The sequence below is a fragment of the Orcinus orca genome, chromosome 1, assembly GCF_937001465.1.
Source record: "Orcinus orca chromosome 1, mOrcOrc1.1, whole genome shotgun sequence".
Classification (NCBI taxonomy): Eukaryota; Metazoa; Chordata; class Mammalia; order Artiodactyla; family Delphinidae; genus Orcinus; species Orcinus orca.
In genome coordinates this window covers 117989208-118012809 of record NC_064559.1, presented here as the reverse complement: position 1 = coordinate 118012809, position 23602 = coordinate 117989208, and the positions used below count along the sequence as shown (strand labels likewise).

General features: G+C 41.1%; 1 protein-coding gene across 8 annotated transcripts in view; it reads right to left on the bottom strand.

Annotated features, from left to right (window-relative positions):
* The window catches only part of VAV3 (vav guanine nucleotide exchange factor 3), a 395385-nt gene that overhangs the window by 209970 nt on the left and 161813 nt on the right, over nt 1-23602 (bottom strand). For 6 of the 8 annotated variants that reach the window (XR_004485033.2, XM_049700678.1, XM_049700676.1 and 3 more), the window contains 3 exons: nt 8717-8775; nt 6232-6297; nt 1092-1200 (listed from right to left, as the gene is read on the bottom strand). Coding sequence is in view for 7 of the 8 variants with exons in the window: in XM_049700678.1 (XP_049556635.1) it covers nt 1092-1200; nt 6232-6297; nt 8717-8775 (234 nt within the window). In the remaining variant the exon portion in view is untranslated. The remainder of the gene's footprint in view (nt 1-1091; nt 1201-6231; nt 6298-8716; nt 8776-23602) is intronic. The other 2 variants (XM_033434205.2, XM_049700680.1) reach the window with 2 other exon arrangements.

Sequence of the window (23602 nt, the reverse complement as noted above, 5' to 3'; positions counted from 1 at the left end):
GCCGGCCCTTTATTAAATGCAAGAGGTCCAAGAGAGCTGAGCGAATTCATCAAAGTACCGAAGAAACCTCAAGTACCACCCAGCTGATGAAGAAAGTCTTTTGTGTAAAGAAAATGTTAATAAAAGCTTAAGCAACTGACCTTATTTTTCATTTCAAATTATATATGAGAAAATCATTCAAGGTAATTCTGAATGTTTTAGATATTTTCATGCAGATAAAGCTTTGTGGGCTGCTGTTGACTATGGCAACATCTGAAACTAAGTTTATAAAATAGTAAAAAATGCTAGGAGACCTATAATGAAACAAACGACAACAACAAAAATATCTCATATCAACCCCTAACAAACAGGAAGAAATATTCTTTAACCTATACTTTATGCCACATCAAACTTAAAGTAGATTTACCTGCTTTGCAAGAGATTTCCTTTCATAACAATATCATTTCATGATCCCCTGAAATTATGTTCTATTGCCACTCTGCAATTATTTAGCTGTGTGGCATGCCGTTTACTTGTTAGACTTGATTTTCTTACTAGTAAACGGAGAGATTTAGACCAGAGATTTCCTATGGTTGTTCTGAACTGTAAAATGTCATGTTTACATGTCTCCAAATGCAGCAACACGTCATGGTTATACAGTTACAAGCAAGTAAACATAAAAAAGAAAACAAAACAAAAAAAATCCCTGCAGAAGTTACATAAATAATTATTGTATTATAATTATGCTATTATTTTATAATTATAATTAATATACTTATAACATAAATATTATTTCATTTTATTAATTATAATTATTATATTCATTCGTCTTTCAAATTATCACTTTCCTAATAAAATAGTCAAAATAACAAGTCATGGTTATAGAGTTATAAGCAACATAAAAAAGAAAAACAACGATCCCAGCAGAAGTTACATAAATAATTATAACCATTGTATTAATTATAATTATGCTATTATTTTATAATTATAATTAGTATAATTAAAACATAAATATTATTTTATTAATTATTATATTAATTAGTCCTTCCAATAATCACTTTCCTAATAAGATACTCAGAGTAACTTAAAAAACAGGCAAGTCAAAGTCCTACAGGCTGATGCGCCTCCTCTGCCTTCATCAAGTCCTCGTACACTTCGCCACCTTCGTCTTCCCCATAAACACAGTCGTACAGACCCTCTTCATCTTCCACACGGGTTTCACTGAAGCAAAAGGTATAACATAAACGTCATTTTCTAGCATGCAGTAAATACAGTAGTTAGAAATAGCTTACTGGTTATCAACAGAAAATCCAGAGAGCAAATCAAATACAGTGGAAAGAGGCAAAGGTTTACATTACAGCTCTGCCCCTCCTAATAAGAACAAGGACAAACGACAACCACAGAATCTGACAACGATGGCAGTGCCCTAACCTTCACTGGGCATTTACTATGCCTCTCTGCATGGGTTATCTCACCTGGTTTGCCCAGGTCCAGCATTAATTTTGTTATCAGGTAGGCACTGCTGTTTGGCCAATTCGAGTGACAAGGACTTTGAGAGAACACAATGTTCTTTGACTTGCCCAGGATAACACAGCTAATCAGACAGCAGAGCCAGGATTTAAAACCCAGTCTGTCTTACACACTGAGTGTTTTAACTGCTCTATCATACTACCTCCCATTTTTCATATGTCAAGACCTCAGTTTCATTACCTGTATTAAAGGGTATAATATGGAGAAGACACAGGAGTTGGGGAGGACCTAATATGTTATAAATAATCTTTATAAAGCAAAAATTTCTGCTGATTATAACTGTCAATATCTAATGCAATGGTTTTCAAACCATGTTCCTTCAAGGCCACTCAGAGGGTACCCACAGGTTTGATTCTGTCAGATTCTGCTTTTATCTGTTCTATTTGTATTTTGCTTAAAGAAATGGTCCCAAGGCCACAAGACATTTTTAAAAGCCATTGAAATTCTTCTGCTGGTCTCCTGGCAGTGGAAAATAATCCCTATTTTTTTTTTTAACATCTTTATTGGAGTATAATTGCTTTACAATGGTGTGTTAGCTTCCGCTTTATAACAAAGTGCATAGGTTTACAATCTCAAATGAAGGGTTAGGGAAAGATAATCAGTCACTGTGGAAGCGTTCATGGAGACTTTAAAAATCGGGCCCTATTCAGTCAACACAGAAACAGCTGTTTCCACCTCTCACCCATTCTGTTACTACTCCTTAAGTTTTTCCTTTCAGTTCAAGAGTTCTAGAATTAGCTTCTATTAACTAATAATGCCAAAGAACTGAGATTAATAAATTTAGGTATGTTAGAAAGAAGCATTAATATCTCTCCGAAAAGAAATTCAACTCGTTCAGTACTGCCAGCCCTTAGCACTTCTCTTGGGCCTGTGCAGATAGAACATTATAAATTGACGTACAAAAATAAAAGCACTAACTATAAATGTCACTCTGCAACTCGGAGCATTTTTCAAAGTAGGTGCAATCACAAGGTTGTCTATGTTTGTCATGAAGAGTTATCTGGAGGCATTTGACAGAAATGAACTGTCAGATACCCAGAAGAAAGGAAGGTGCCTTAAGGGAGAACGCTCTGGTGGTGAGAGAAGTTTCAGAGAACCTGCTGTGAGAAAAATTCATTCCAGGATTACCTGTCCACCCATCCACCCACCTACCTGATTCTTAAACTAAGAACCTACTGATTGCCAGACTCACCAGTGCTAAGAATGCATGGATCCAGAAGATCCAAGGGTTCTCCCATAGTCCAGTGTGGAAAACAGCACATAAACACATAATTCTATGAGTGCAGAGGGAAGAGTAAGAATAACTCTGACTGAGGAAGGCAGGGAAAGCTTCATGGAAGATATTACATCTGAACTGGATCTTGAGTGTATTTATTTATTCAATAGGTATTTGCTGAATAAATACTATGTTCCAGCAGATATAGCTGCAGACAAGGCAGACACAGTTTCCACCCTCCAGGGTTACACAATGAATGAGAAGAGGGGATGAGCATTCAAAGGACCCCAACCTGTGCGATGGCAGAGAGGTGTGCAGAAGCCGGCGACGTGAGGGGTGGAGTCCCGTCCAGTGGGACCAGGTGAGTGAGGGGAGCCCCAGAGGGAAGAGGTGAACCAATCTGAGAAGGGCCCTGCGCTCTGGGAGCTCGAGCTTACCTGGGCATCTGAGGACCACAGTGGGTTATAGAGGGGTAGTGTGGAGGGTCAAGAAGCCAAGCAGGGAGATAGAGAAGCCAAGAAATGAAATGCTGTGGGTGAGAGGTAATGAGTACCATAACCAGGGTAAAGGCAGATGAGGAGAGAAAGAGAGACTCAGGAGACCGTGTCAGCTGCAACCAACCAGACTTGGGGACCAATCCGGATTAGGGAGAGGGGGGAGGACTGAAGGATGCTTTCAGCTCTGTACTATGAAAAACTGGGGAGATGGTGAGTCTTATTGGCAGTTCCAGAATTTCCATACTGAGGGGCTTAGGCAGGCAGTCTCACCTTAGGCAGTCCCGCCTGAGAACAGTGGGGCTGTTAAACTGGTTCGAGCACTTTCTATAACTCATCAAAGGGTAGGAAGGTCTGATGAGTTCATGAAGGAACTGAGATTAAAGAAATGATAAAGGAGTAGGTTCTGTATCAAAGGGGATCCTGTTCAGAAGGAAAACAGGCTGTGAAATCCTTTTCCTCCCTCAGACCCTCCAACCCCCACCCCCAAACCAACAAAAAAAAGCCAAAAAAACAAACAAAAAAATCACATCGTCTTTCTTAAGTCTTGCTATCGACTATTTTGCATGAGGGCAGAGGTACATATGTATAAATTCACACAGATTCTTCTCTAAGAATTGTAGGAGTGACACACATGCACCCACACACATTGCAATTGGGCTAGAACAGTTTGGGTTTTTGTTACTCAATCCCATACTAAAGCTGTTTTTCTTGCTAACAGTTTGGGCAGTAATCTCTGATTTGCACAAAATGAAGAAGGGAGAGAGGAAAAAGCTGTGATTCTTCAAATGGTCAATAAATCAACAGCAATCTATATTAGCTTTCCTGTGTCTGGGCAACCTAGATATGGTCCCGTCTGACACCCTGGTCATAAAGGTTGAAGGAGCAAGGACACTACCGTTTAGCCATCTTACACGCTCTCCATTCCATCCTGTGTCTGTTTCTCTCCACGTGAGGACAGAATGACTCCCCCTGCCTGGGGAGCAGACCAGTGTTTGTTCTGGGGCCCTCCCTTCAAGCGATTCACCCCCAGAGGTTAAAGGGAAGTCTATGAGCCCACAGAGATCATAACAAAGCCAAGACTGAAAAGCAAACCCTCATAGCAAACTCAAAAGCAGGCATTTGCAGGAAACACACGACATTTGGACCTCCGACCACCTGGTGAAGAGGTGAAGCAGACCGCACCTCCCAGAGCATGTGAGTTGGCACCTCAGAGCAGCCGGTTCAGGGGCCCAAGTTTTCTCCAAACTTGCATCCTCACAGGATTTATCTCGGCATCAACAGAACAAGACAAGGGAAGACTATAAAAATGAGTAGGTGTAGGTGGGGAGTTAAGATAGAATGTCATCATAGCACTGGAAATAATATTCTTTCTAAGACGACAAGGAATTCGATTATCTGATAAGTAATCTTATAGTCACTTTATGAAGACTGTAGCCAATTCAATGAGACAATCAGCAATTACCTTGCTGAAGATTAGTGAGTTCTTGGAGATTTTAAGAAGAGATGAGAAACCATTCTTGATACACATGTAAAATACAAGACTTCGAGGCCCATCCAAAGGCAGCCTCCTCTGGGAAGGGCTACCAGCCTTGCCGGTGGCTCCTGCTGAGAGCTCTCAGAGGAGCAAGGCCTCTGGGAATCAATGCAGTGAGTAAGAGCCTCCACGCTAGAATAAGAACTGCCTGGGTTCCCATCCAAAGACTACTATTTCCTTATGATCTTCAGCAAGTCATGATCTTCAATATGATCTTCAGCAAGTTACTTAGCTTTCAAGCCTCATTTTCTCATTTGTAAACTCTGGTGATACTAGGAACAACCTCATAATGTGGTGTTACATGAGAGACGCGTGTAACGTGGTTAGGACAGAAACACGCACTCAGTAAGCTCCTATGAACTGACAGATGTCTCATGATAGCTCCAGCCTGAAGCATCATGCCTGGAAGACAGTAAATGCTCAATGCAGCTTTGGCCTATTAATTCAGAAAACAGATACTTACTGAGGACCTACTAGACACTAGACACTGTCTGAAGTGCTAGGAAAAGAGCCAAGAACAAGGTCAAGTTCCTGACCTCATGCAGCAGGCCTTCTGATGAGGAGACGGACAAAAAGTGAGGCAAGCCGAGACTGCCTCAGGTAGAGGCGAGTACCGTAAAAACACAGAGCAAGGTCAGGGTGGCGGCAATTTTAGATAGGAAAGGCCTCGCTGGCAGAGCCATCTGAGCAAAGACTTGGATGGCGAGGGGTCAGCCATATGGGCAGAAGGGACAGCCAGTGTAAAAGTCCTAGGGCAAGAACAAGGTCCGTGTGCTGGGGTATTAGGATCGATCAGTGGATGAATTTCCACAGGATCTGAATCTCTCCTGGAGCAGAATCTATGTCTTCTTATAATTCTTTGCAAACATACCTGATCTTTGGCATCAGCTCCTTGAGGGGTGAGGATCAAGTTTTACCTTTATTTGTAATCTGCACAAGTCACTCAATCAGCAGAAGATAACCAGCTGCAAAGACCTTTAGCCTCTCCCAACTATTAAATGATACAGCCCCAAAGGATTCTCTCTTCAGAATCAACACCATCTAATGAAACATCCCTGAAGAACTCCCACCCACACTGATCTCGTTCGTCCTTGAACTTACACAGCGAGCACTATCTGTCCTACAGGTCCGGTGGTAGATTCTATTAATACTCCTCTCGTTAATTGTCTGATTCCAGGTTTATCTACTACCTTTCCTATGCCTTCGAGAAACTTCCAAATGTTACTTCATTGCTGTCTGTTTCTTTACTCTCCATAGAGACTTGCACAATGCAAGGCACACAAGAGGAATTGAAAGCCAGTTGAAGTACATTTTCTCATGAAGCTTTCCATCAGGAGTCTGAGATTAATTCTCACATGTCTTAATCACTAAGCCACGGTTCCCCTTCAGAGAGCTGTTTTAACACCCACGGTTAAAATCCACAAAGGATGCAAAAATTGGCAGTGGTGTACTTTTGTTGAAAATGCTCAACATACTCTATTAAATCAGGCAGGCTTTTGTAGATGTCGTCATCATTAACGCTTTCTTCTGTCGGGAAGGGCCTAGGAGGGAGGGAAAAAAAAAGAGTGAATAGCCAACAACTAGGCTGGACGTTTACCTCTCACGAAACACATACGCTCAGCTGCTGCCAAAGTGGTCAGATCAGTCACCATGTTTCACACGACTTCTGGGGCTTCTCCCAAAGTGCCTGGCTGTGGCTGTGTCAGGGTCCCCCAGGGAGGCGTGGCACCTGCTACCTCAAATCACCTGCAGCGATCACGGCTGGTCACCACAGTCATGTGAGCAGTCGTGGACGTGCTGAGGTGCTCATCGGACCTCCCACCAGCCACACACCTGCAGGCTCACGTCAGCGCCCACTGCAGCTCCCCAGCTCAGAGTGGGTCCTTGCCTTTAGCACCATTCAGATTCTTTGCACTTACAGAATCTGATCTGACAAATAACTTGGTAATTAGGTAACAACCATTCTAGCATGACTCAATTCACTAGTATAGATGAGAATTAGAAAACAAAAATGCCATGCCCTTTATATATGATCATTGACTCTGATATACTTTTCTACTCAGACCGTAAGTTGTGTGAGTTGTATTTTTTATTTTTCATCTATTGGACAAATAAGTCAAACAGGCCTCAAAAAGAGTACGATGTTTTCTTTGTCCCCTGCTCAGAGAAAATCACTTTAGTTTCTACCCTATTCCTAGCCATTGGCTTCCCTTGTCTGCTTCGTACTATGAACTTTATTCATAATACCAACATAATGCCCTAAATTTATGTCTAACAAAATCACAGTGATTATACTATAGTGCCAAAAGTTTTACCCTCTTTTACATGAAGTCAGCATGTCATATGTTCCATAAAAACAAGAGGATCCATCAAAATAAAAAATAAGCACTAGATAATTACTAAATAATTATATTTAGTATAGTGAAAACATTTTCACATTCGTTTATGTATTAACTTAGTACTTAAGACATCTGAGGAACATATATTTTTCAAATAAATTAAAATGTGTGAGAAATGCCAGTTTCAAAATCCTTTTTTAAATAAATTTTGACACATTTTATTATACTCTTATATACAAGTCTATTGTAGTAAAAAATTGAAATTATAAGTAAGAAGGAAAAAGTATAAGTAACAAGGAAAAAACTCTTCTATATATAGTTTCAGAACCAACAATATATAAATACATAAGGATAGAATCATGCTATTTCAAAATTTGCTGTTTGCATATAACAAAATATATGTTGACATGGAAAGATAATCATGTATTGAAGAGAAAATGACAAGGTATGGAACATTTATCCGGCCTAGAGACTACTGTAGAAAGCTGCCAGACTCATGGCCCATTTCTGAGGAAGGGTCTGTGGGTGTCTTCCCCAAGATCACTGTGCTTTGTACCCAGGGACTGGGCTGTCATGCTTGGATCCTCTCTGTTTGAATCTGAATGTGAACAGAAAAATGGAAGCAACAGAAGAAGAGACCCAGGGTCACAGAGCCCCATAACGGCTGGAGACTGAATTATGGAGCCCTGAGGAAATCACGTAAAAAATGAGATCCATTCCATTTCCATGTGGCCTGGCTGTGTGGCTACTGAAACTGTTTTTCTGTATTTCTAACATTCCTAATAATACAACTTTCTGACTGACCTAACTTGAATATGCAGTATTTTAAACAGAAAAGGCCCGACACAACATAACACATCTACCTTTCCATATTTAACTGACTGCATAATGCTTCACTGCATGGAGAAGGTATAATTTAAACAATTTACAGTGAACCCTTGAACAACAAGGTATGAACTGCACACGTCCACTTATAAATGGATTTTTTTCAATAGTAAATACTACACGATCCACAGTTGGTTGGAACCACAGGTGCAGAGGAATTGAGGATGCAAAGGGCCGAATATAAGTTATACTTAAATTTTCAACTGTGTGGATGGTTGGTGCTCCTAATTCCCACGTTTTTCAAGGATCAACAGTACTTCCAAGTTTTTCACTTAGTTCCAAACTTTCAATACACCTTCTCGAACATATATTATTTTATACTTGTCTGATTATTTCTGACACGCCTAGAAGTTGTGACTTATTGTTATGGCCTACAGGATATAAATGTACTGCAATATCTTTTTTTAAAATATCAATTTAATTAAGCATTTGTGTTTGTCTTAATGAATCACCTGTATAGGAACGTTAGAGGGAGTTAAAAGAAAGAACTGTATCAGTGACAGTCACCAGTGAGTTGAGAACGATGTTTAGCCAATGTGTCTTATTCAACGCTACGACTCAGTTCTTACTTGCTCGATAAATTTCAAATGTCTATTGAGCACTTATATACCCGGCCACTCTTCATGAATGAGATGTGGTCCCTGTATGCAAAGTGCTTTACACATAGTAGCCATTCAATAAACAATCACTTCATTGAACTGAACAGGACGTACGAACCACAGAGAAGCTAGCTTACCTGATTCCTGTGGCCAGCGCTGCAGGTGTGCGAGAGAGTCGCGATAATGTTTCTATAACCTGAGAAAAGAGGAAAGGGCTCACTGGACGTGTATTTCAGAAAAAAATATTTTTTCTCAAAAACAGTAGTTTTACAATCCAATATTAACAATAGCAGTGGAAACGTAAGTTTGCAGGTGTCACCAAAGTGCAGAAAGGGAAGAGTTGTAACCGAGAAGTATATACACCTACCTATAATTTTGTCCCCTTCCTTAATTTTCTGACTCTACTTATAAGTTTGTCCCTTTCCTTAATTTTATGACTCTAAGCAGGTTACTAACCATGTGGTTTTCAGTTTCTTGATCAGTAAAAACAAGGAGTTAGGGTAATTCTAAAGTTCTCATGTCTCCCCTACTACATGATCTGAAAGACCCTGTAACGCCGCTCTGTCCAAAACAGTAGACACTAACCACACAGAGGCTATTTAAATTTAAATTAATTAAAATTTTAAAAACAAAAAATCAGGTTCCTTAGTTGGACTAGCCATGTTGCATGTGCTCAGTAGCCCATGCGCCTAGTGGCTACGGCATTGGACGACACAGACATCAAACACTTCCGTTATCACAAAAAGTTCTATTGGACAGAACTGCTGTATAGCAAAGTGGTTCAGAGGGTGGGCTCTCCAGCCAGACCACGTCATGTGAGTTCTGATCCCGACTTCACCATTTATTAGCTGTATATCCGTATGCAAACTACTTAATTTCTCTGGGTCTCAGCTTTCTCTTCTGGCTACTGCCTATAATAATTAAGTTAGGTTATTAACAATCACTATCTTATTATGAGAATTAAAAAGATAATACATGTAAAGCATTTATATGGTAGCTATTCTTTATAATTGCCAACTTCAAGAAAATTACCTTATTCTAATTCTGAATATTTTCAGAAAAGGAATTTCCTAAATTACCCTTAATTATCTGTATCTGTTTCAAAAATTCTTCATAAAGGTCTTCAGTACCTAACCCTCGATGTGCCCTGCTAGATCTTTAGCGTTAGTACATAGCAACTGTACCCTTCCTTCCCACGTTTACACCTAACAGCATCTCTTTCAAAGACTTACTGAGGAAGCTAATGAGCTAAAATGTGTTTTTCTCATGAAACCTCTTTCTATGATAATAGATATAATTTGTCTTAAGTATCTAAACAAAACGTAAATACATTCTACTACAAGGCCTATTCACAATGAGAAAACAGAAAGAGAAAAGGTAAAAATCTATCTCTAGGTTGAGGTAATCTTTGAATTCCCCAGTTCAAAGATGGAAATGTTTCCAGTACTAGGAGTCACATAAGGGTATTAGCCACACATATACTTATTTACCACCTAACTTCAGGAGGCAGTATATTGTTGTGGTTACAAACTCTGAACTGAGAACACCTGGATGAGCTAGGCCCACCTTCACCAACCTCTATAAAATGTGGATAATAACAACTACCTACCTGCCTCACAGAGTTACTGAAAAATTAAATGACACGATGCCCATCAAATGCTTAACTCAACAAATGTGAACTGTTATTAATACATAAAATAAAATAATCATTACATACAAATGAAATTTAATCTAATCGAAGGCCTTTATGCAATTTCTTTCTGGTTTAACCTTGCTGAAGAGCAAAAAACAACCTCCTAGGTAACACTTGATATCGATTAATATCCATAAGAAAGATAAAGCAACTTCAGTGAGTCTGTAAATTCAGAAGATCATGAACGAAATAATACATTTATCAAAATAAACTGATTCAAGATAAAAATAATCATCTGCTAAGTTTCCAAAAATATGCATTATTGAGTGAAAAGTCTAGCTATTGGAGGAGTCCAGGATAACCTGTGGAGTAATATTTAGACTGCTGAATTAACTACATTGTTGCATTCTAGCATGAGCCTTATCCTGATGTAGCACTGTTCTAAAGTTATGGGGTGAAGTCGGCTTCTAAATCGTTTTTTCACAGCAGTGTCACTACTCAATAACAAGAGAAATAGTACAGCATTAGTACTGCTATGTGTTTTACTACTGCTATTATTTAACACAAATGTTAAAACACCAGAACTAGTCACAACCTGTCCCCGCCACACAAGACTATATGTAGTTTGATTTTTTTAATACAATTGTCCACCAGAGGGAGCGAGACAATAGTCTATCACTTCACTCCTGCATTGAATGTAAGTACAAACATTTCTGAAAATTAACATGCTGAAACCAACTGTTATTTACTTAAAAGGATTGTCTAGTCTATTCAATGATAGAAAAATAACATAAAGATAAAAGTTCAGTGGATGGGACTGAAGGATAATAGGTAGCATGTCTTAAAGTGAATCTACCAGGGGACTATCACTCAGTTTTGTATCTCTTATTGTACATCAAGTCCATCCATTAACTCAAGTTTAGCCAAAGCAAATAAGGACTGTTTGGTCAATGTAGTGTTTTTAGAACAGTGTGTATTCTATATAAAGGTGGAGTGTATCCGGATTTGGAATAGACAAGTACACAAATTAATGCCAGATTCTGAAGTCCTCTGTGTGGAGAATGACCTGCTGTTAGAAACATCCTTCAAGTATATTTACAAAAGAAAATAGCCCCAAGGGCGGTAAGAAGACTATTTGCCTTGAAATGTCTTAATTTCTAAATTGTTGCCTCAAATAACATGACATATGGACATTTACTCCCAGAAAGGGGGATAACAAGTTAGAATATTTGCAGGTTAATAGGCTGAAAACGAACGACTAAATCCACATCATGGATTTTCTTTCTCTACCTACATCCATCCCTTGTTTGATAAGAAGAATGGCATTTGCAAAGAAGTGAAAAAATTCCAGATAACAAGAATAAGAGTTACCGTGCGAGGAAGGTGGGAGAGGCGAGCAGGGCTTCTGTGTGTCTGCTTTAGAGGGGTGGGTTAGATCCCAGAATCTATGAAGGGTCATTGACAAGTTTAAGGAAGATAGCAGGGTCAAAACTGCATTTTTAGAAGATCACTCAGCAAAGTGAAGGACAGACCGGGGTAGGAGGACATGGGATACAGACAGGGACCAGGAGACCCCCTGGGGGTGGGGGGGTTCTCAATCATCCAGGTGAGAAATGAGAGGTCTACAGGAGAGCTAGAGAAGAGGTGGAAATATGCGAAGTATTTAGGAAAAGCGGCTGACACACCGTGGAGGCTGAGGAAGGAGGAAGAACCCGGGACCACCTGGGCCGGCTGTTACAGCGTAGAGGGGCCACAGTGCTCCGGGATGCTCCCGAGCAGGAAACCCTCGTCCTCGGTTCCCTCCAAACGCCTGACTACATTCATCCTTGTCTCGGCCAGGCTGGTCCCCACCCAGAGCCTTCTCTGACCATCTCCCTCCTCCAGTCTGGGTTCTTTCTGTCCCTACAGGACCCTGGACATAACTCTGCGCTAGCACCTATCCCCTTATTCAAAATTTATCTGCTGTTTAAAATATTTCAAAAGGACTCGTGTTTATCTTTTCAATCGAAATAATGCAGAAATACATAAAAGTTGCCCACCCCCCCACACACACACCCCTCTCTCACCTTCTGCCTAAAGGAGACCAGAGCTAAGAATCTGGTGTGACTCTTGCAGAATTGTTTTTTTCTTTTTCTTTATGATTATTATTTTAGGTAATGTGTTTCTGTTATACAGATTTCTCTACCAACGTGCTTTTGTCATTTACCAACATATCACGTATAGTGGTGTCAACACATACAGATCTTTATTCATTTTAATGAATTCATTCATTCATTTATTCATTTGAATGTTGTATCACATTCCAGTGTCTGTATATAACATAATGATTTAACGCTTCCCCTGCCAGTGAACTTTTTCAACATTTTGCTACAACAATGCTGCAATTACCATCCTTGCCAAATACCTTTGCAATTGTGTGCAGGTATTTCTATAGGAAGGATTCCTAGATGGGCTGACTAGGTATAACCATTGCTCTTCAATAAGTATGCACAAACTCGCATTACCCCCGAAGAGTGTGTAAGAATACAATAAGGCATTCTAATGACCTGTTTGTCTGTCTTTCCCATCCAACAATGGAAAATACCTTAAGGGCAGGGAAACTGCTTCTTCACTGTTCTATTCCCATCACTGCACTCACAGCCAGCCTCCAAACAACCACTTAACACAAAAATATTTGTTGCTCAAACAAATGAATGACTACCACTTACCCTGAAAAATTGTTGTGCGGATTAGTTATAATATGTGTAAAGATATGTAAAGAGTTTAGCCTGCCACAAGTGAGGAATGAATGAGTAATTGAAGAAGCCCATTATGAAAATTAAATATTAAGTATGAGAAACAGTTGCTTATCTCCTCAAACCTAGAGACAACGTACACAGTGGCACGCCCCTCCCCATCAAAATTTTCCCCCTAATGATAATTTTTATTTAGCTTGGGCTCTTTATTTTTTCCATCCCCATTAGTCAGTTTAAAAGCCATGAAAGAAAAACAGTTTGCCAAAACTGAATGGCAACACTGTACGCCAATAAAGCTACCCATTTTAACTCTTCTCTTCATGAGACCTGGCTAATTCTCACCCTCTGCTTACCTGGCACATTAGTGCTGTTGATATCGTAGTTTGTGAGAAAAGCAAGTCAACCGTGCAGAAGCAGTTTGCCATAGCTCCTTCCAAGGTCATGAGTTAAGGAAGCCATGGACATAGAGAAGAACTCAAGGAACCATGGGGACCAGCACACAGGTCTGTCAAGAAGTACTAATTAATTATGGCTTTACCTCCTTGAGCTCTCTACTCTGAAGTTGTATCTCTTAACTCTCTCCCTGAGCCAATGGGAAGGCTATAAAGATTCCTGAACAGGGCTCTGGATTCAATAGGAGTTCCTGGGGAAGTGCTTCTTCCAGGAAGATAGGTTGAAAAAGGGCCATCAGGTGGCTTCAAGCTTGAGCCCCAAGCACCTGACAAGCTTGGCAGTTCAAGAACGGTCTGCAGCATTGCAGCACCACAGCACGAAGCTACCACCTAGCAGCAGAAGCTATGGGCAGGGATGCTGCATCATGGTTCCTACAGGCTCAGAGCAAGTGCCCTGTGGGTTCATGGAGGACAAACCCAAACCCCAGAGGACGTAATCGGAAGTGTGGGCCTGGGGGTGCTGGGCTGAGTAATTCAGACAGGATAGGCCTGTAGACTAGACTGAGTGCAACCAGAAGCAACCCAGAGATCTGGTATTATGCAGGCATCTGATTCTCTGCCAGTGAGGCCTAACTCTAAATCCAACCAGATGGTGAGTTTCAGGCTAACAATATATCTCACTTTCTCCTAGGAAATCAACAGAACTCATTATCTTAATTTCCTTTGCAGTTCTAATCTCACACAGCAAATTACCCCATTAGGATACACTGCAGCTTAGTGTCATTTCTAGCAACATGTTTACATCTTTCCTAAAATAGCTGGTTGTTGCTTTGAATACTGTAGAAGGCTGTTGAAAAACATCCCTAGCACTTCTTCTGTGGGTAAAGCAAAGCAGTACAACTAGATAAGATGAATAAAACATTACTTCTGTATCAAGAAGATTATGAACTATGGGAAACTCATTTGCATTGTTCAGAAGAGTAGAGTATCTATATGGGTTTAAGTGGTCCAAATTACAGTTTGTGCAGACCTTGATACTGATCATAAATGCAAGAATTATTCTGAGGCTTCAAAAGTAAAGCTCTATAGAGAAAAAGAACCTCTCTTTAGGAAAGTCATATACTAGACTGGTTAAGATGCAGGCTTAAGACTCAAATTTTCTGGACTCCCATCCCAGCTCCACCTCTCACTAGCTGGGTAACCACAGAAGAATGTCCTGTACTTCTACTGCCATTTCCTAATGCCATTGTTGCCACCATCATCATTGGTAAAGTAAGATTTGGTCTTTGCAAAGCGCTTCAGAAAATAACATGTGATGTCTACCTCAAGTTATCATAGGATACAAAGGAAAGCTTTCTAATGGCTGGGAATACATTTAATAAATTATGTTGTACATTCGAGTACTTGATGGCTAGCGTTTGTTAATAGTTGCCAACAGTTGCTAAGCTTGTCTAATTGTAACACTATGCTTTTTAAAAATGAGGACTGTTGACAGTAAATGTTTTTCTTTTATTTAGCATTCATTTCCTGCTTCCGTGTAATTAATGTTTAATCAAAATAAATAAAAAATATAAACTCCTGTCATACCAAAGTATGTCTAACAGGCTAAAAACAATTGCATTTGACCTTGCTACAGTGAATTTTAGTAAAAAACAAACAAATGTTCCACGCCTAGTCTGTTCGTGAAGATATAACACTAATAACGACCAGAATCACATCCAGCTCATAAAAGAGCTCTAAGAACTGACAGTACAAAGAGACGGGCTCAGAGAAGCTTCAGCACACATCGCCCCACAGTCCCCATCCCCTCCACACCTCACTGCCTCAAATAAATATAAAAATCTACGTAACTAGAGTGTGTCTGTCATTTAACCACAATTTCAGGACAAGTGCTTTAGCTGAATCCCCACCCCCAACCATATGACAATCCCTCCCAACTCCATCCTCTACAGAAATTCTAGAGCCATCCCCACATTTTATTCAAGTGATTCTTTGAGAGGCTGATGAAAGTTCTTGGTCCTTTCCTCCGAGGGAGGGAAAATAAAGACTGTATATACTAATACACAGATACACATAGACATATAAGTATACACAATTCTGCATTTTATCTCAAGAAATCCAGGGACCTCTTGAAGACCATTCATGGATTTCCTAGATTCTCATTCCATCTCCTTCTTTGCATATAGTAAAACCAAGGCCCAGAAAAATTAACTAGCTTATCCAAGGCCAAAGAACTGAGAGCAACAGAATTGGTACCAGAACCCAGGTCCCTTCTCCTCTACCCAGGCTACTGCTCTTTCCAACTCACCATCCTGCCCATGAATCTCCTGCGTTTACTCAAGGAACATCTATGGAACACTCACTATGGGCTAGATACACCTGATAAACTCCATTTTGTTATACTGAGGATAGCAAAATGGAGACTATATAATTCCTACTCTCAAAAACCCACCATCTGTTGGGAAAGACCACAAGGGTGGATAGTGGAAACACAGACCTAGTATTACAAAGTGCGTCCATAGCCCAGAGGAGAGAGCAAGGCCAGCTGTCCCCCTCGGCCTGAAGAACAGTCAGAGAGGCTCAAAAGGGTCTTTAGAAGAGGTGACCCTGGGCTGCATCTTGAAGGGCAACAGGGAACTTCCCAGACTCTCTGCAGGTTATAAGAGGTCTGATGGGTGAGAACCACCATGCTCTGGCTTCACCTCCTCCCTCATCACATGCTCCAGTGAGAACACTTGCCCCTTACTCTCTGAGAAGCTCTTTGTAGTTGCCATTTCCTGAATAATATTTTCCTTATTTGGTTGACGGTGAATAGTTTTCAGGTTCTAAGAGAGAGGTCATTAAGCAAAGCTTTTCTAAACCAAACAGACCAGCACTTGTCTCATGAGGCACTTCAACACCATCGAGGTCTTGCTGTCTCTGCATTCTCGGCCTCCACACTCGGCCCCTGAAGACCCAAAATAGAGCATCTTTCCTTCAAACCTGTTTCTGCTCCCTATTCCCAATGAGCCCACAGTCTCACTCCTCTCCCTCACCTGCCCAGGCAGCCAGGAAACTTTCTAGACAGGCACTTCTCCTTCATACCCCATCCTACCAATTCTCCCTTTTAAATGTATCTCAGATCCAACTCCTTCTCTCTTCCTGTGCTCAGGTCCTCTCTATCTCTTGCCTCAATCACTGGAAAAGCCTTCCAATTCATCTCCATGTCTTCAATTTCACTTCCTTCATCTTCTACGTGGCTACCACAGAGGCTGTATGACATTTCAAAACTGTCAATCTGGGCACACCACCATCACCACTCTGCCCACCTTAAAATTCTTAAATGTTAGCCTTCGTGCAGAGATCAGATCATTTAGCAGGACACTCTGAGCCTTCAATTGATTGGATCTGCTCCCCACCCCCTTCCAGCCTTCCCCTGCCACCAACTCTCCCCACATCTCCTGTTCAACCCCATACAACCACCTTGCCTGCTGTGCCCCAGACAGACTCTAGAATTTACTCCATACATATAAATTCTACCAGATCAAAAAATTATTTTTACTAAAATTCACAGAGGTGGTTTCAAAATGAACACTTTCGGACTAAAGAGCAGGCAGGGAAGAAGCAAACTGGTACCAGCAATGCTAATTTTCTCACACCAAGTAAAAAGAAGTTACAATTTTTCTTCCACACTGTTCTAACCATCCCCTGGGTCCAAATACCAAAGCAGATGAAACCTGAAATTCATCAGTGCAGAGTTAGGTGTCTGGAAGCACAACTCTCTAGTTAGACATCAGAACAAACATAAATACTGCTTCTCCTAAATTTACACTGTTCTGTGAGGATGTGTTGAAGTTAGCACACCATATAGAATTCAACTTTTTGTAGGCAACTAAAAAGAAATACTTTAGTTTGAAAACATAATCATATTTGCAAATCATTCCCTGCCTTTACACAGAGTAGAGATACAATCTACAAAATTCATGTGGCGCTTTTAATATCTTCACTACTACAAAAGGAATTCTAGTTGTGGGCCCTGTAGGTAAACACTGATTACTCACTGTACAATTATAGTAATGACTCTAGCTCAGCACTTGAGGTGGTAGCAGTGTTATTACCAGCTCACTAAGAACCCACTGTGGCTTTCACACAACTCACTTTAAACAGATGTGTCCTATGTGTTAGTATCAGGCCAGAGGACAGGTTGTTTATGAGACCAGAAATAGACTGGGGGAGTTCTATGTGACTTAAGGGACTTGGAAAATAGAATGAATTTTCAAAGCTGCCTACAAATCATTCAGCTGGGTCAAAGTTAACATATTTTCCAAACCCAGCTCACTTTCAAAGTCACGCAGAGATCTCTGCTTCCTGCATGCTGCCCCCATGGCTATTCCCACTTTAAAGGCTGAAATCACATGGAGTGCAGGAACAAACAGGCAACGCCAGGAAGACAGATCCAATGGTGGGGTAGAACATGTCCCTTTCTGCCAGCCTGGAGATGCTCCATCTTTAGTCCCTACCGCGAGACTGCTCACAGAGCAGAAGGAAATGTCTGCAAAAGTTATTCTCATATTTCAAATCATCTAATAGAAATTGCACCTTGGACTACAGGACTAGGAGAACAAAATGACGGCCCTTAAAATGTGTCTTTGTTCTGGCTGGTCTGGTAACGCTGGTCATTTCATACCGCTTGGAAATGCTCGTTTTCATACGTGCTTGAGCAATTAAAAAGCAGGTAAACTCATTCTTTATTATGTAAGAAACAGTTTCTAGACCAGAGCTGACCATTAAAAATATGTGAGCCACACACATAACTTTAAAATTCTAAGAAGCTACATTAGAAAAAATAAAGACAGGTGAAATTAACTTTAATCTTATACCTTATTTAATTCAATATATTTATAATAGCATCATTTCAATATGTAATCAAGATAAAACACAAGACATTTATATTGTTTTATTTTTTTATTCTAAATCTTCAAAATCTGGTGTGTATCTTACAGCACATGTAATTCAACCAAGGCATATTCGAGCGCTCAAGAGCCACATGGAGTGAACGGCTATAGAGTAGACAGCCCAGGTCCAGACAAAACCCTTCCGAGCGCTCACAGCATACAGGAAAAGGAGTCAGATCCGTAGTGAAGAAAAGGTTGGGCCACACTTTTCATTTTACAGATGCAGGTGGTAGCTACAAGTGGCACGGCCCCCTCGAACTCCACAGCTCCATGTGCTTGAAAGAGAGCCAGAGCCTACACATCTGGACGCCCAGGGTCCATTTTAGTAGAACCAGCGGAGTGCTAAAGAGACCCTGAAAGGGAGTGGGGAGCCCCCGGGGGAGGAGGAAACTGCCCCTCCCCACAAGCCTTCTCTATTTCACATTTCCCCGCCATCTATAAGTGCCAATTGTTTGATCATTCTCTCCACCTGCCAATCTGACGGTCACCCACCAGGACATTCATCACCTGTCCCATGCCAGCCTTGGCCCCACAGACACGCGCTGAAAGCTGGTCAAGTCCTCTGCGCCCAATGTGCTCGCAGTGGGGTTGGGAGACAGACAAGGAAATAATCACAAAGATCCAGGTAAGCCGTTACACAGGTGGTAACAGTTGTGGAGGGATGATGTACAGGGCTTGTAAGAGCAGAAGGACAGACAGTCTTTGTCTAAGACTTCAGGGGATGCTTCTCTGAGGAACGGACATGGAAGTTGAGATCTGAATTTCTAATGAGGTTTTTAAAATTTTTATTGGAGTATAGTTGACTTACAATGTTGTGTTAGTTTCAGGTGTACAGTAAAGTGAGTCAGTTATACATATACATGTACCCACTCTTTTTTAGATTCTTTTGAGCAGACACTCCATTCCAGCATTTTTCACACAAAAGCATTAATGTTTTTAGTATGTGCTATAGCTTGAATGTTTGCATCCCCCCAAAATTAATATTTTGAAACCTAATCCCCAATGTGATGGTACTGGGCTGTGAGGCCTTTGGGAAGTGACTGGGTCATGAAGGCTAATGGGATTGGTGCCCTTCTCAAAGAGACCCCAGAGAGCTCATACCCCGCTTCCACCATGGGAAGACACAGCGAAAAGACATCTATGAACCAGGTAGCAGTCCATACCAGACACTGAATCAGCTGGCACCTTGATCTTGGACTTCCCAGCCTCCAGAACAGTAAGAAATAAATTTCTGTTGTTTAAAGCACCCGGTCTCTGGTATTTTGTCATAACAGCCTAAATGGACTAAGAAAATGTCTAACATCATTCCTTCTTTCCATTTATTTCTAACCCTATTTCTTCTTGTTCTTTCTCCCAAACAAGGAAGGACACTGAGTTCCAGAGATCAATAAACTCACCGAGTCTGTGAGCCGGTCCGACTGTGATGAGAATGGGCTCCCAAATATCTGCCTCCGACAAGGGCTTCTCCCCTCTGACCTGACCGCATTTATCAGACTTGACAAGTTACAGTACAATTTCCCAGGCGTCCTGAGGGGGGTTCGATCCAGGCTGCCAATGGCCATGTAGAAGTTAGGACTGCATTTGATAGGCCACAGAGTTAAGCAAGGTGTTTAAGGAGGACAGTAACATGTTCAGATTTGTTTTCTAGGATAACTGTAACTGTGCTGGCTGTTCAACAGATTAACTGAAAGAGAAACACACTCGTAGAATGGAGACTAGAGAAGAGAGACAACTCCAAGTTCAGGTGACAAAGCACACAGCATGACCCGGGGCACTATGATGTGAAGGAGGGAATACATTCAAGGGCATTTCAGAATATATTCAAGTAAGGTAAGACAGCTACACAAATGTGATTCTCAGATGGCTAAGACCCATGTTTCTCAACACTGGCTGAAAGTCAGAAACAGCTGAGGAGCTTTTAAAAAACACCTATATCCACACCTTGCTTTCATAAAATATGACTCAGTCTGCAGTGGGGGCCCAGCATCAGGAGTTTTAAAAAGCTTCCCAGGTGATTATAATATATAGCCAGGGATGAAAACCACTAGCTTGGATACTAGAACAGCTTTTTGAATCCCTAAAGTCAAGCAGAAACAGTATGTTTTTTAATCTTTAATTTAGCAAATAAGTATTAAGTGCTTAAGATAGGCACTAAATTACGTGTTTAGGTTTATTTACTCCCATAAAATCTGAGTTATGTGATATTCTTATTTTAATACAATAAGAACCCTCTAAGGGTCAGAAGTGGAATGATATCTAGGAACATGATAAGCCAATAGCAGAACCTAGATTTGAACCCAGATCTGAATACTCAGATCTGCTAAAAGCAGACGATGCTGCCATTACCTTTAGAGTTGGGCCTTTGATTGTCATCTGACTTATAGTGTTCCTTAATTTGCAGATATCTTGATCCCCAAGGAGTGTAACCACCTCAAAAGCTAAACCATGCTCCATGTTCCACTGAACCCTCAGCTGTGTCTAACACCATGTGAACAACGGGAGCATCTAAACTCACCTGCTACTAAATTCACCATCACACTGCTGAAGCAAGGGTGGGCTATCTTTTCCTTATTTTGCCAAAATAGAAACCTTGACTATATTTTCACAGAAAACCTTTTTCAGGGTTACAATACACAAAGTATTATGGAAATATAAATCCTGTATATTCATAGCATAAAACAATTCCTTTAATAGTGTAGTTCAAATTCATATGAAAATATAAACATAACAGTAACTTCCTGCATCTTTTTGTCTGAACAATAAACAAACAGGAAACATACACTATTAAAGTAACCACCTATAAAAGCCCATGTAAATTTCAACAAGTAACAAAGACATTAATATTTACTAAACAAGGGCTGCCTCATTATGCAGTCATGCTAACTGCTTATGAAAATTTATTAGTACATTTGCTCTGTAACATTTAGGTACTAATTCATGTATAATAAAATGTCCAAGAAAACGTGTATGATCATAATTAATTCTAACTTATTTCCATATCTTATTTGTTTGAAACTCAGAGAGCAGAGTTTAGCTGCAGAAATAATTTATATGTAAAATTTTCTCGTACTGTCAAATTGAACACAAGAGGAGCAGTTAACACAACAGAACCCACTTAGAAGGGTCTGACTGTTCAAAGCTAGAGCCCATGGGCTCATGTTCCTCCATCTGGTTGGTAATTAAGTAGACTGTAAGGAAACATAGTATTCTATTTTCTCTAAGGGTTATTTCTCTGTTTAGAAGTATAAATATTTATATGGATTTAAAGTTAACCTCATCTAAACAAAAATAACACTGGTAAACAACTGAGTGCTATTATATATATTTACACACACACATACACACCCATAGATTCCAATCTTTATGCTGAGCACTTTATTAAATGCTCACAACAACCTTATGAAGAAGATAACGTCATCATCTTCATTTGAGAGAAAGCTAAACTGAGGAACAGAGAGGTTAAAGAGGCCATACTCCAGAGGCAGCGAGCAGTAAAGCCAACAGCTGCACACAAGTGATCTGACCCAGAATGCGTGCTCTCTTGATCACTACACATGCTGCCTCCCATATGAAAATACTGATGATACATGGTTTGGGAGCTACAAAGAGGCGAAAGACACTGTCCTCATGGTCCAGAAGCAAGAGCTCTGCCTGTTGGAACTAAGCAAGCCCACACATGCTCAGACCCACATGCTGGAAACTAAAACCATGAAAATCAAGACAGCTCGTGATTACTGCTAGATAAATGGTAAAGCCAACTAGGGAAGATGCCTGTGCTATAACTCACCACCCTTTCCATATTTGTTATAACTTCTCACATTTGAAATATTACATATCTGTTTATTATCTGTCTCCCTGAACTAGAGCTGAACTATATACTAGAACTACTATACTAGAGCTGAACTCCCTGAACTATAAGCTCCATGAGAGCAGGGGGTGTGTCAGCCCTGTTCCCAGCAGTACTTACAGCCCCTAGAAACCACAGAGCTCACAGATGCTCAATAACTATATCTGAACAAGGGAAGGACTGAGGAGCACCCACAAATAGAAGCACAATAGAAGGAGATGGATTCACGATGGGGGATTTTGAAATAGGACTGAAGAGGCTAGCTGGAAGCACATGGTATTAAATGTTAGGCTAAGGGCTTCCCTGGTGGCGCCGTGGTTGGGAGTCCGCCTGCCAATGCGGGGGACGCGGGTTCGTGCTCCAGTCCAGGAGGATCCTGCATGCCGCGGAGCAGCTGGGCCTGTGGGCCATGGCCGCTGGACCTGCGCATCCGGAGCCTGTGCTCCGCGACGGGAGGGGCCGCAGCAGTGGGGGGCCCGCGTACCGCAAAAAAAAAAAAAAAAAATGTTAGGCTAAGGAGGCTGCTTATTTATGGGGAGCTAATAAAGATTTCTGAGCTGGAGAATGAACTGTCAGAAAGCAGTATGTTGGGCTTCCCTGGTGACACAGTGGTTAAGAATCGCCTGCCGGTGCGGGGGACACGGGTTCGAGTCCTGGTCCAGGAAGATGCCAGGTGCTGCGGAGCAACTGGGACCATGTGCCACAACTACTGAGACTGCGCTCTAGAGCCCGCGAGCCACAACTACTGAGCCTGCATGCCACAACTACTGAAGCCCACGGGCCTAGAGCCCATGCTCCGCAACAAGAGAAGCCGCCGCAATGAGAAGCCCACGCACCGCAATGAAGAGTAGCCCCCACTCGCCGCAACTAGAGAAAGCCTGCATGCAGCAACGAAAACCCAACGCAGCCAAAAATAAAAATAAATAAATTTATTTAAAAAAAAAAAGCAGTAGTTAAGAATACTAATCTGGTAGCTGTACAAGACAGTTCGGAGGAAGGAGCCTGAAGGTCGGAAGTTGTTTCAACACTCGCCTAGCTCTGAATTCATTACAGAGTGAGCTTGGGAGGTAGCAGAGGAAATGAATATGGTGAGTGTTATGAAAAAGGGATCAACCCAACTTGTGCACTACTGGATACACAGAACCCCAGAGAAGCAAGTCTAGCTTGAGCAAACTTCAGAAAATCTGATCTGACTCTAGTTCATTACAATGTAGAAGATGCACTAGAGAAAGGATTAAATCCAGGCATTTTTTAGAAATATGATTCTATTCCGGTAGGGGACAAAGATAGCTCTGGTTGACAAAAGTTGAAATAGCTGACCCAGAACTGTCTTGAATCTCAGAGACCCATGTGACTGGGACATTTCACATCAGGGCTGCTGACCTGAACCTGTGTTAGGCTGGATTCACAAATCTGGGGCTGGCCCAGAAGTAGCCTGACTCCTACTGAGGGTGTGTGTGTGTGTGTGTGTGTGTGTGTGTG